The 14275-nt window shown below is 42.9% G+C and overlaps 2 protein-coding genes across 6 annotated transcripts in view; one reads left to right on the top strand and one right to left on the bottom strand.

Annotated features, from left to right (window-relative positions):
- The window catches only part of LOC137538339 (solute carrier family 22 member 6-A-like), a 275461-nt gene that overhangs the window by 90588 nt on the left and 170598 nt on the right, over positions 1-14275 (top strand). The gene's annotated exons all lie outside the window — the stretch shown is intronic.
- Positions 1-14275, bottom strand: part of PPP2R5B (protein phosphatase 2 regulatory subunit B'beta) — a 117642-nt gene that overhangs the window by 85376 nt on the left and 17991 nt on the right. For 2 of the 3 annotated variants that reach the window (XM_068260443.1, XM_068260444.1), the window contains exon 2: positions 9065-9400. In XM_068260443.1, coding sequence (XP_068116544.1) covers positions 9065-9257 — 193 coding nt within the window. In that variant the 5' untranslated portion in view covers positions 9258-9400. Of the gene's footprint in view, positions 1-9064; positions 9401-9878; positions 9941-14275 lie in introns of those variants that run through there. The other variant, XM_068260445.1, reaches the window with a different exon arrangement.

The raw sequence follows: 14275 nt of genomic DNA, 5'->3' as shown, positions 1-14275 counted from the left end.
TATATAAATTGGATTAAATGCCAGGCAGCAGCAGCTAAAGCAAATTAAATTCTGGGATGCAAAAAATGGGGGGAAAAAAACATGATATACCATTATACGTCTATCTCTGTAAAGTGCTTCTGGGGCCACATCTGGAGTATAGGCTGCAGTTTTGGTTTACTAATTAGAGGAAAGACACTATTGTGTTAGAAAAGGTTAAAATGGTCATCAGCTGTCAGTTACCAAGACATGTTAGACAAACGAGGCTTATTTAACTTGGAAAAGAGATTCTTTAGAGATTCTTTAGTTCTTTAATTAACATGTATGAGAAGGACTAAGAGGCAATCTACAGTATATAACATGAATTAAATACACTCAAGGTCAATGAAAACACTGTTAATCATAAATGTATTCAGTTTTACTATCCAAAAATAAGTTTTATACAAAATATTTAATGTGGCTAAATCTCACAATACCAACAAAAATTCTCTGGTATTCATTATAGGGTTATTTTAGGGAGGATTGATGTAATAGATTGCGGAAAAGCCGCCGCGCGGACTGACAGCAAGGCAGCTGATTCCGCGTCCAGCCCGGCGGTTTGCACGCAGTAGTGTGCGTCTGATGTGGCTGGGTCTCTTAGTGCACACAGATTGAGGAATACGCGCGCGCGCGCTGAGAGGCAGAACCTTTATGGCAAACGAGGAGGGATCAGCTGACCAGGTTGGTCATTGGCTGATCAGCGGTGGGTGGCGCCGGGGAGCGCCGCTCTATATATAGTTATTGCTGGTCAGTCTCAAGTTGTCTGCCGTTGCGAACACTTACGTGAAAGCACTCAGACCATAGTCAGATCCCACAGTGTGTTAGAACCAGGAGGACCTGGGAATTCACACTGAGCCAGATTACTTCTGTATTTTTATTGTGGTATACTTCAGACTAGTTCCAGGGTCTTGAGACCACGGACCTCACACTCAAGACTAGGGATATTGTGTACCATCATATTATACCTCAGACTAGTTCCAGGGAGTTCAGACCACGGACCTCACACCCAAGACCAGGGATACTGTGTTACCATTGTGTTATACTCCAGACTAGTTCCAGTGTGTTGAGAAAACGGACCTCACACCCAAGACTAGGCATTGTTTGATATCTGTTATGACCTATTGCATTCCTGACTATCCCCCCGCTTTCTGATTCGGTACCTACGCATATCTGGGTACCTGTTGCCAACCCTGCCTGCCCCTGGTTACCGAATCAGCCTCCTGTCTTTGTACTTTATCTGCCCGTGTGTTGCCGACCTTGAGAGCGATCCCTCTCCATTGAGAGATTAGTTTCCAGACCTGTTGTGACTCCCACCTTCCAGGTGTCACTCAGCCACAGGGCCTTCCTGCTATTCAGCCTGGGGCTCCACCCCTTTGGATGTCTCAGGCTGCTGAAAGGTCTTTGTACTTTCCAGAGGGAGGTATTTCCCATACTGCCAAGGACCACCTGCTCCTCGGGTGGTCCCACTCAAAGTCATTACTGTTGCACCAAACGCTTACACTATATAGGTGTCCAGAGGTTAGTTATACCTGTATTATTGGTGATTCTGCAGATCATCAATAATCTGGTATATATCTGTATTCTTGGTGATACTGCAGATCACCAATAATCAGATTCTCTCTGTGTGCTGACACCGATCGTTACAATTGAGGATTGTTTTGTGAAATGCAAAACTGTCCTAGTGCATACAAGGTTGTGGGTCATTGCAGAGATCATTAACTTTACCATATCACTGGCTCTTGCCACTGCAATGTACCCTGCTCTCCAAATTCCGGACAACTCTGCCTCATTAGCCGGAAGTTGGGAACATGGTGCTCAGCATGCAACACAGCGACAAGAAGTGGCACAATGGGTAAGTTGCTTGCAACCCTGAATACTCTGACACAGTTTAGCTTATTACGAAACTGATCTTGCTCATCCCTGGTTATCTTACCATTAGCTGTCATTGATACGTGGGCCCCTGCAGCAGTTCCACACTGCCCTTGCTGATGCGAAGCAGGAATACTTTATCAAGCACAAGCTTCCAATCCCCGGCGTCTTTTTGGCACCTTCAACTCCCTGCTTAACCCCCCTCCTCCCCACCACCACCTTCCGTTTCCTCCCTCTCTGCCACAGATTTAGCCACCCACTTCACCAACAAAATAGTCTCCATCCGTCAGGAAATATCCAATCTTCAATCTTCACCTCTCACACCCTCACAACCAACTCCTCCTCCACCCTATCCTCCCCTCCCCTCCTTCACTGAGGAAGTCAACCACCTACTGCAGACTTCCCATACCACTACCCCCCCCCCCCCTCCTTGACCCCATCTCTTCTGATCTACTTCAGCCTCACTTCACAGATTTGGCCCCAGTCCTCACTACTCTGTTTAACCTCTCACAATCCACAGGCACCTTTCCCTCAGACTTCAAGCAGGCCACAGTACTGCCCCTGCTCAAGAAACCCTCCCTCGACCCCTCGCTACCCTCCAACTACCGCCCTATCTCCCTCCTCCCCTTTGCCTCAAAACTCCTTGAGCGTCTGGTTCACAAACGCCTGACCCAGTACCTCAATGCCAACTCACTACTAGACCCACTGCAATCTGGATTTCGGCCTGCCCACTCAACCGAAACGGCTCTCACCAAAGTGGTCAATGACCTTGCCTTAGCTAAAGCTGAAGGTAAATACTCCATTCTCCTCCTCCTCCTTGACCTTTCAGCAGCTTTTGACACAGTAGATCATCCCCTACTCCTCCAGTCCCTCCAGTCCATGGGCATTCACGATCTCGCCCTGACCTGGCTTTCATCCTAACTCTCCAACCGCTCCTTCACGACCTCCTTCAATGAGTCCTCGTCCACCCCCAGCCACCTCTCAGTGGGAGTCCCCCAAGGCTCGGTCCTTGGCCCCCTACTGTTCTCCCTGTACACATCCTCCATTGGCAAGGTTATCTCCTCCATGGGTTTTAACTATCGTCTGTATGCAGATGACACCCAAATCCACCACTACCATGGACAAGGTCTCCTCCTGCCTATCAGCCATCTCCTCCTGGATGTCCGCTAGGTTTCTGAAACTAAATCTAGACAAAACGGAATTTATGATCTTCCCACCCCGGTCATCCCTGAACCTCCCAGATGTGCATGTCACTGTTAACCACACTAAAATTCGCCCTACCTCTCAAGCCCGCCGGGCGGATCGCTCAGAACCAGCCTTATCAGTCCACCGACAGACTGTACACACGCTGTACTGTCTGCTGAAAACACGCCCAGCAGAAGGTTGCTGACGGACCCGTCGTTGCCTTTGATCAGGCGTGTGTACGGACCTTAACTTGCCTAATCTCCATGCTCCACCCAGTGACTGACTAAGCTTTACTTTGTACTCATACTGTGCTGTGTGATCTGGTTTTCTTGTATTTCTGTATTGTCATATTGCTGTATGTCACCCCTAAATATTGTCTGTAACCTAAATTAATGTCCAGCGCTGTGTAATATGTTGGCGCTTTATAAATACAATAAATAAATAAGTCGGCATTACAGATTGACAGTATTATGGCTATAGAAAAATTGTGCCTTAAAGATCATAACATCCTTCATAAATTTAAGCTGTTATTAGATTTACTGCACATCATATACAGGGGGTATCGTGTATAGCAAAGGCTCTCAAATCTCGGATTTTTGCAAAAAAGATACATTTTTAAGAAAAATGCACCTGTAAAAAATACAATTCTTAAATATAATTCCAAGTCACATCAACAAACCTGCAGATTTCTTGCAGTATGCCTTAATGAATGCAATAGGCGGTCTATTTTGTCTTTTTTGGGGAGGAATATCTAAGCGCTTAGCACTACCGCTTTGCGCAGGTGATTTTACTGCGATTAGCACGGTAAAATCACTGTACACTCTCGCAATTCAGAGCGATCGCAATCAACGCTTTTATAAGCACTGTATCGCGTTTGTTTCAGAATCACGGCAGAATGCTGCAGGGAACACGTTTTGCGATTGCTGCTAATCATAAAACACCTGCGGCAATCGCGTCACTGAGATCACTGCCATAGGTTAATATTGCAATAGCACTTTAAAAAGTGCTATCGCTTTGGCGATTAGCAGTAATGACCCTTTAATCGCCCAAGTTAGAACGGGTCTTTAAAATGCACCCACATCTAAGTCCTGTAAAATAAAGTAAACTAGTAAAGACATTATACATTTTCACATCTAGGTATAGAGTAAAACTTAAAGTGAACCTTAAGTCAACTGAAAAAAATGAGATTTACTCACCTGGGGCTTCCCTCAGCCCCCAGCAGCCTATCGGTGCCCTCGCAGCTCCGCTCCGATGTCCCAGGACCCGCCGGCGAGCACTTCCGGTTTGGCCGTCACCGGCCGACAGGCATGGGAACGCGAGTGATTGTTCGCGTTCCCAGCCTGTATATCGCCCCCTATGCTGCTATTGCAGCCTCCTGGCCGCTATAGCAGCATAGGGGGCGATATACAGGCTGGGAACGCGAACAATCACTCGCGTTCCCATGCCTGTCGGCCGGTGACGGCCAAACCGGAAGTGCTCGCCGGCGGGTCCTGGGACATCGGAGCGGAGCTGCGAGGGCACCGATAGGCTGCTGGGGGCTGAGGGAAGCCCCAGGTGAGTAAATCTCATTTTTTTCAGTTGACTTAAGGATCACTTTAAGCCTTCAACAGAACCTGAGCCTAAAAAGCGGAGCATATGTTAGAGGGATAGAACTCTGACATAACATTCAACAAAAATGCGTTTTCCTACTTTTTATTACCCATTACATTACATTTAATTACAGTTACCCATTACCCATTTTATTACAGTTACCATATTTGCTTTTTGCACAAGTAATATTGTCTGTTTACAAATTATGAATTCCCAAAGTAAGGTTTATCTGCTCTGAAAGCTGCCATTGCATTTTAGTGCAATTATTTATTTTATTGCATAGCTGCTGTATTTATACATCTAGCAAGTGATCACTTCTCAACTGCACACATACTAGAATCAGAGAGAGCAGAGTTGCAGCACTTTGCTAATGTTTACTAAATGTATCTGACAAATGAATGTAAACAAAGATAATGTTATCACCTCATTGCATGCGACCAGAAGCTGATGGAGCAAGGAACTTTCCACTGAAGAACAAAAGTGCTGTGTTTAGCTGTTTGAATGCTGTTCTGCTACACATTTATTTTTGTAGTAGTAGGTTGAAAGTAAACCAGAGATGTAGTAAAGTAAAGATTTGATACTTACCCTGGGCTTCCTCGCACCCCATAAGCACATATGAGTCCCACACTGTTCTCCCACGGTCTGCTGTTCAGCTCAGTTGTGTCGGTCCGGGTCTTCAGCGCATGCGCAGACCTCCCACGCATGCGCAGAAGACCCCGACTGACGCAACTTAGCTAGTTACCAGGGCTGATTGCGGCTGAATGGCAAACCATGTGAGGACTCAGACGTGCTTATGGGGCAGAAGGAAGCCCCAGGTAAGTATCAAATCTTTACTTTACTAAGTCTCTGGTACACTTTAAGGCTGTAAATAATCTTTTAGAGCAAAGAAGAAATGCTGAGTTTCATACCACATTAGTAAAGATTGTATTGTGTTTTCCTGAATCTGATTATTTGTTTCTTCTGTTGGGAGGTAAGTACACCACTACCTCCCATTTCAAACAGCTTTTAGTGTATGTTATCCTTTTTGGCGCTTCTGTTTTTACCCTATTTCTGCACGTCCAATCATGATTGGCCAATTTTACCAATTACATGTACCGTAGTTTGTGAGCTTACCTCCACAATTTGTTTAACGTATTAAAAATCTGTTGGATGTTGTATTAGTTGGAAGTGGTAAAATTGGCCAATCAAGATTGGATGTGTAAACCAGGCTTTATTTGTAAATTACTCCCACCTCTTCCTTCCTCACTAAATCTTTCATTGTTGACCTGTCACTGTCTCTGGTGATAGGATTAGTGGGAACTGGCCTTTAGCTAACCTAGTCTTGGGTTAAAGGGGACCCATAACAACTCCTAACATACCATAAAAAATATTCATAACATAATAAAATATTTTACATTGCTTCATTGATTATCCTGGTTGTAACGCCAGCACTGCTTCTTATATCTGTATATTGCTGTATACTGGTATGTAGCCCTACCCTCCCAGTGATGTTTTGCATAGGCTATGATGTCACACAGCATTTTTCCCCACAGCACTCTCTCTTGGAGATCAAATGATTTTCCTGCTCACTTCACTTTGTTGGGGGGTTGGGGCATCCAGCAGTCAAGTGTGAACCCAGCGGGGACACCAAGGACAACCGGAGCTGCGGCGAGGGACTGAGACTGTTGCTCGGGGCTTGAAGAAGCCCCAGGTGAGTAAAATATAGATTTTTCTTTTCACATCGGAAGTCCTTTAAAGAGGATTTTTACTGAATATAACTTAACAAATAAAATTACATATTCTTTTTAATATATATTTTTATAAATATTTTTTTTTAATCTTTTTATACAGTAAAGGTACCAATGCTAGCCTCCCTCATCCGAGTGCCTCTTTCTCAGGTTATTAAATTGAGTTTTGAAGTGATCCCAAAATGCCCTCAGATTACCCACAGGCTACCAGGCAGATCTTGCCCGTCTTTCCACAGGCTACTCCTAGCCCAGACAGCTTACCAACATAACCCCATCTAATAAACTGAGAAAGACAAACTTGGATGACAGAGGCTACTATTAGAGCCTGTCTATCATTGATTGACAAGGACTATGTGCGATTTTTTCGGGGACTTTGTAGAAACCAGGCCTATTTTTTTTATACAGGAACTGTTTACTTTGTTTGTTTCCTTTTTAAGGGGAACTCTATGTATGTGTGCTGCATGTATATGCAGAAAAACAATACAACATCATTAAATGAAGGGTTACCATTTTTATCTGGGCTAGGGAAACAATCTGCATGGAGTTTCTATGGTTTCCCTGTGTTTGCATAGGTTTCTTCTGGGCACTCCATTTTCCATAGCTCCCAACTGTCCCTTTTTCGGAGGGACAGTCCCTTTTTGGGAGCCCTGTCCCTCTGTCCCTCTTTCCTCCTCATTTGTCCCTCTTTCAGGACTTTGTCCCTCTTTCTATGTAAATATATATATTTCTCTACTAAAAAAAATGTGTGTTAAATGTCTAAACTTCATTCCCATCATTTAAATTGATACATATCTTATTTTCATATGTTAATATTAAGGAAAATGAACCAGGATAGAAAGAACCAGTGTGGTTTGCATTATAAAACAACATATTTTTCATATGAATTCTTTATGGTATTCGTGACTAGGGGCATGGTGGGGGTGTGGCCAGGGGTGTGGCAGAGGCGTAGCTTAAGTGTCCCTCTATCACATCTCAAAAAGTTGGGAGGTATGCATTTTCCTCTGAAACAAACAAGCAGATAAGTTAATTGGCTATCATCAAAAACTGCTGTTTATTGTAGGAATTAGGGTGCCTTGGTGCCCTGAGCAGGTGTGGAAACGCGTGAAACAGCTGTTGACATGGGCAGCCTTTGTGCTCCGTTGTAATAATGATTCAATGGTCTTTGAGTGCCGGAATCCGTCTCTTCCTTCGGTTTTAAGGTAGGAATTACATTGTGAGCCCTTTTCAGGGACAGTTAGTGACAAGGCCATATACTGTGTGAAATAATTTTTAAAGTTAGCTGTTGAATCTGAACACTCCAAGATGGCAAAATTTACTATAATCATGAAGGTATGAAATAGGCGCACACATATTGGGCCTGATTCACAAAGCCGTGCTAACCCATAGCACGGCGGCGCTATGCTTCATGTGCGGTTTACCGCACATAAAACTTTACGCGCGCTATAACAAACATTTGCGCGCGTTCACGTGGCACAACACGTACCTCTGTGCGCGTTGGGCCGCGTGAACACGCACAAACGTTTGTTATAGCGCACATAAAGTTTTATGCGAAGCATAGCGTGGCCGTGCTATGAGTTAGCACGGCCTTGTGAATCAAGCCCATTAAAGTGAACCAGAGATGAAGTGCCCTCATGTATTTAACCATATATATCAGTGGGAACATTAGAGAAAAACCCTACCCTGCTCTCTGTTTCATTCTTCACTGCTTAGCCTGCTTGTTATCAGCCCTGATAAAATCCCCGACTGAGTATTCAGTCTAGCTTTGCTCAGGAATCATTATAGCTGAGTCATTGTAGCAGAGCCAGAAGGGGACAGGCTTGGGCTTGAGAAGACAAACTCAGCTATAATGATTCTTGAGCAAAGCCAGACAGAATACTCAGTCTGGGATTTTATCAGGGCTGATAACAAGCAAGCTGAGCAGTGAAGAATGAAACAGAGCAGGTAGGTGTTTTCTCTAATGCTCACACTGATATATTTGGTAAAATACATAAGGGTGCTTCGTCTCTGGTTCACTTTAAGTGTTATAAACACTGCTGAACCCTGCTTCACCTGTTGCTGTTACCACTAGTCACCAACAGGTAGCTCTGCTATCTTTACAACTTATCTGCAGTTCCTAGTTTCAACACAAGATGGAGTTTCTCAGTTAGACATCTGTCCCTGATCAGCAGGTGTTCGCTTGTAATCAATCACCTGGACTTCCTATTAAAGACTGTCACACTCCTTGCAATATTGCCAGAACTTCAGTTAGCTTGGCTTCTGTTGCTGGTTCACCTCTCTGTTTTCTACTCTGTACTCAATATCCTGATCTGTTGTGTATGACTTCCGCTTGCTTCCTGACCTTGCTCCTGTTATCTGATCCTGTACCACGATTACCTGAGTATTGTAAAATTGTATATTGCGTATATTGTTAGTGTGTGGACTATTTGCTGTGTGTTTTTTGGAAAGTTGATTGGTTTTTTTTTCACACATGTATATAGCCCATTTCATTAAAAGCACAAATTAATTTCATATTTGTGTCCAGACTTTTGTATATGCTGCCAAAAGTGATCACCAGGTACAGTGTCAATGGGAGCCATAACATTAAGGTTTTTGAAAAATATTCCTAGCAATATTTTTGAAAGCAGTCCTGCTTTGAAACATTTTTGCAGCACACGGTATGTCTATATCATGCCTACCTTTCAGAGGCGGTAATGGTGTCAGTTCCTGTTGCTTGCTCTGGTAGCGGAACTGTGAAGAACTATGTGATCTGCGCTGACGGGGTCGGCGGAGAGATCGACGGGAAAAACCATCCACCTTATCAGCTGCCAAGACAGGGGAGAGGCCCGGGGAGGACGGACTGGTAGGAGTGACGGGAAGTTTGGTCTCCATTTCTGTTTACAGGATAGTCACAGCAAGGCCTGCGTGGTTAATGCAGCAGAAGATGACGGACACACACCAGGGAATTATTAATTGGCTAGACCCAAGTGGGTCATGGTAGAAACAGGAGTAGCCATGTGGAGCAGATGGAAAGGCTGAAACAAAGAGATATATTTATAGTTACTACATTTATTTCACTAGGGAAAGTGAATGAAAACAAACAGTTATTGAATTATTCACACAACCAAATATATGAACCAAACCTAATTACAAATGACATCTGTAAATGTATATCCACAAACATAACAGACCACAGTAGGCAGAAAAGATTCTGCTCCTGAATTCTCTACTTCGCTCTTGATAAAAATAAATCAAGTATTTAATAACACCCTTTACAAAAGCGTGACAGGCTGGCTGTTTTCGTCAAAGAGGAAGAAAGACGTTCAGGTACTGAGAGTTTGTTTTTTACCTACCCATATAATTCAGTTCATTATTTGCGTTTAATAAAACATTTTTTTATGTGAAATTATACATCAAAAAAGTTTAGCAAAAAAAAAAAAAATAAAGACAGCAGTTCTTTTCAAAATAAATAAAAAATTGTTCCAATCGAGAAATCATCAACTACTTATTTACCAGGATCCCCCGGCATTGTAAAGCCACATCCCCTTAGTTGAGGTTAGCAGACTTGATAGTAGAGAAACAAGGCATCAGCTGACAGAGCGATCACTCTCCTCCCTGCATGCTCATGTGACTGAAGAGGGAGTGGCTTAGACTAGCTGGTAATGAGCAGGGAGCTGTAGTTGCTAAGGAGGAAATTAGGATCTATCAATATTTTAGCTTTTTTATTTCCCACATTTGAAATGTGTTTGTTTCCTTTGTTACAGTATTATGTCATCATCATGCAGTAGTACATGAACAAGTAGTTACATAGATTCTGAAATATAATACAAATTATCATGTCCCCCCGCAGTGAGTTAGTTTAATTTCAACCGACTAACCAAGCTCACGTCGCCGCCGTCATCCTGCGCATGCGCAGTACAAGAAATCTCATATTGCAAATACACAGGATGGCTACAGGAGCATGACTGAGGATGCGCGCGGCCAGGGCCGCACACAGGCACAGTCGTCACCGACTGGCCAGAAATGAAACTAGCTCGCTGCGGGAGACTGGTGGATAGGTTTTGCGAGTACAGGACGTCTGCAGTGGGCTGGTAGAAACCCCAGGTGAGTTAAACTCTTTTCTCCCCCCTCAGTTAAGGTTCCCTTTAAACAAAAGTTCTAGCTATGGGTGTGTATGTGGGTGACTTCGCACACCTATTTAATAAGTAAACAAGTTTTCATCCACCCTCACTATGTTACAGCGTGAGCCAGGCAATTTGCTAAACACAACTTCCCTGTCCTTTTTCCAGTTTAACTCAGTGTAATTTGCCTTCTTAAAAAAGAATGTAAGATAATTCAGCTTTAAAAATGATAAGCTTGCTATACACCATCAGATGTGTGGCTTCAGAGGCGAAAGGAGATAATTTGCATTTTCGAGAGTGATGCATCATGGGAAACCACAGTTGCTCACTTAAAGCTGAATTATTGCAAATACCTTCTGTTTTAAGAAGGCAAATTGAACTGAACATTGCTTTTTGGCAGGAGGGCTTTTCAGTCTCTCTTGGTCTGCTGCTAGTGGCTCTAGGTCACAATAAGCTACTTGGGTATTCTGTTTTCCAGTTTAAGAGTGGGGAAGGATAAGACCCTCTGCTCACTTGTCAATGGTGTCTGTGTGCCCATAACACTTGTCCTCATAACACCATGAGCTTAAAGAAAACCTGAAAATAAATTATTATGAAATAATTTTATGTGTAGTAGAAATGGTAATTTAAACATTAGTAAAATAAAAATGAGTCTCATATTTGTATATGCTTGTTCAATAAAAATGGTGGTTTTTACAACAAGTCACAAACTTGCAATTTTTGTACTTATACTGTATACCACTTAACCTCCTTAGCGGTAACCCCGTGTGTGACACGGGGTAAGCCGCCGGAGGGTGCCGCTCAGGCCCTGCTGGGCCGATTTAAATAATTTTTTTTAGCTAGCACTTTGCTAGCTGCGCCAGCACCCCAATCGCCGCCGCCGCGCGCCCGATCGCCGGTATTTGTTGCGGCGCGCGCCCCCCCCCCCCAGACCCCGTGCGCTGCCTGGCTAATCAGTGCCAGGCAGCGCCGAGGGGTGGATCTGGAGTCCCAATGACGTCCCGACGTTGCTGACGTCATCCCGCCCCGTCGCCATGGCGACGGGGGAAGCCCTCCAGGAAATCCCATTCTTTGAACGGGATTTCCTGATCGGAGATCGCCGAAGGCGATCGAAGCGGGCGGGGGGATGCCGCTGAGCAGCGGCTATCATGTAGCGAGCCCTGGGCTCGCTACATGATTTTAAAAAAAACTAAATAAAAAAAAACTGCTGCGCTGCCCCCTGGCAGGATGTTTCATACCGCCAAGGGGGTTAATCAAAATGGTTTTGAAAACAAAAGTAGTCTTTTGGCTTCTATTTGCTTTTCAGGAAAACCAGACTGAATTTGACAAGATTCACATAGATAACAACTCGATTTTTTTGTTAAATGTTGCTGTACTGGAAAATAGAAAGGGACATCAGACAATTGCTTATTAAGACTAATACTATAGGTACCAATTTTTATTTCATCATGTTACATGTCACTTCAGGTACGCTTTAAATTTGAACCTATGGAGTAATAATGGAGGGGACACTTCACAGTAAAATCTTGACCAAAATGGAAAATGGTTTCTTTAATGCTGCTTCAATTCAACAGATTTACCCAATTTGTGATGTTGGGGAAATGTACAATTCTTATATTTACAATTCTGTATGATGAAAATATATTTAAGCTGTCTAATAACTCATTTCAATATCAAAGGTCAACTGAACAGATGTACTGAAAATTGTCTGTCAGTATGAAACCAGATTGGCTTGTCTGTCTGTGTACAGTTTTTGTTTTCTTGCCTGATCAAATAATTTCCTGTTTTTCCTCACTATTGAATAGTATTAGCCGTTTGATTAACATTTCTGTGTAATTGGAAAGACTACTACCCTAAATAAAGTACTATAACAAAACAGGGTATAGCATTCTCTACAGACTTTCTTTGATGTACACTTTAAAGAGAATCTGTATTGTTAAAAATCGCACAAAAGTAAACATAGCAGTGTGTTAGGGGACATCTCCTGTTCCCCTCTGTCACAATTTTGCCACTCCCCGCCGCATTAAAAGTAGTCAAAAACAGGTTTAAAAAGTTTGTTTATAAACAGACAAAATGGCCACCAAAACCGGAAGTAGGTTGATGTACAGTATGTCCACACATAGAAAATACATCCATACACAAGCAGGCTGTATACAGCCTTCCTTTTGAATCTCAAGAGATCATTTGTGCGTTTACCTTCCTCCCCCTGCAGCTCTCATCCACTGAAGAGTAACAGGCTGATTTGTTTTCCTGCAGACAGCTCTGCCGATGTCTGTAATTCCTCAGTATGTGACAGCCCAGCTATCTCCTTTCACAGCCTAACAGAGGATGATTTATCAGCTCTCTTCTCTCACTGACAAGAGGGCAGAGAGGCTGCCTAATCTAAATAACACACACGGGAGTGTGCATAGAGGGGGCCTGGAGGGGGGGACATGCATAAAAGATCAACAACACTGAAGAGTTGGCAGCCTTCCAGACACTGGGCGACTAATCCGACAGGAAAGAGATACGTTGATTTATTACAGAGATGGTGATAGTAGAAAGTGCTGCGGTAATCCAGAGCACATTAGAATAGGTTTAGGAACTTGTAGGATAATAGAAAAAAGGATGACATTTTTGTTACAGAGTCTCTTTACACAATACCTTATAAACTGGTAGCCACAACTAAGTTTCTGTGTTGAAAGAAAGTGTGTACTCTATGCAAATATGTATTGCAACTCATATCACATGACTTGAATCCTATATAAAGGATGCTCTTAAGACCTTGTGAATTAGGGAATAGATTGTGCAGACCTGACCCTGTCTGTGTGTGTAACTTCTTCTAACTGAAGGTTGACTGAGGCTTAGCCCTAATTATGAATTCACAGCCAATGTTAAAGGACCCCCGAAGTGAAAATAAACTAATGAAATAAACAATTGTATCTATCTTCCTTCTCCTAAAAATGACTTTTTTAAATATTCCACGGTTTTATTTTATTTTTAAATCTACTTTTTAAGTTTTAACTGTTTTATTGTTTTTGCTCAATGACACACTCATTGAAGTATGCCAGAGCTAAAATCTATGAACTATTGATCCTTTTATTTCTTTCCTGCTCTCAGAAGCCATTTTCTGCTAGGAAAGTGTTTTATAGTTGGAATTTCTAATCAGTGAGGGTCACACTGTAGTCACTTCCTGTCTGAGTCAGGACTGAGTCAGACACTTACATACCTGATACATACCTGATATTTAACTCTTTCAGGCAGAGAAAGAAAAAAAAGGCACAGCACAGTTATTTGTGTGCTAGGCACTGTATGTACCCTTGTCTATCTCATCATGTCACATATCTCTTCGGGTATCCTTTAAGGGGGCCCTTTGATTCCCTTTCTAAAATCTCTAGGCTTCGGCTTGCACGATCAGTGACTGTACAGGTAATACTGACTGAAATGCAAATGGAATGCAAATGATAGATACAGTGTATGCTGGCACACATAGACTCTACACGTCTGTGTCCTTGTGTGCAGAGAAATACAGATTCTACATTATAATCCATGCTATAAAGAGAAGTAAAGACTGTATACATATGAAAGCAAGTACCTAAAAGCATGACAGATGTTAGGATCATTACGAAGGCAGAAGCTATTGTGCAGACATTAGTTTGACCAATAGGTGAAGGTTTAAAACCTTTAAAAATAACGATGGAGCATTTAAGTAATTGCTGAACACTATGGAGAATCTTTCAGTGATTAGGTTATTAGATGAAGAGAGAACCACAAGGCCCAGAAGTACACACTAAACAAAATATACTCCAT

Source organism: Hyperolius riggenbachi, chromosome 11, assembly GCF_040937935.1.
Source record: "Hyperolius riggenbachi isolate aHypRig1 chromosome 11, aHypRig1.pri, whole genome shotgun sequence".
NCBI lineage: Eukaryota > Metazoa > Chordata > Amphibia > Anura > Hyperoliidae > Hyperolius > Hyperolius riggenbachi.
The sequence above is the reverse complement of the archived record's forward strand: the minus strand, read 5'-3'. Positions and strand labels throughout refer to the sequence as shown.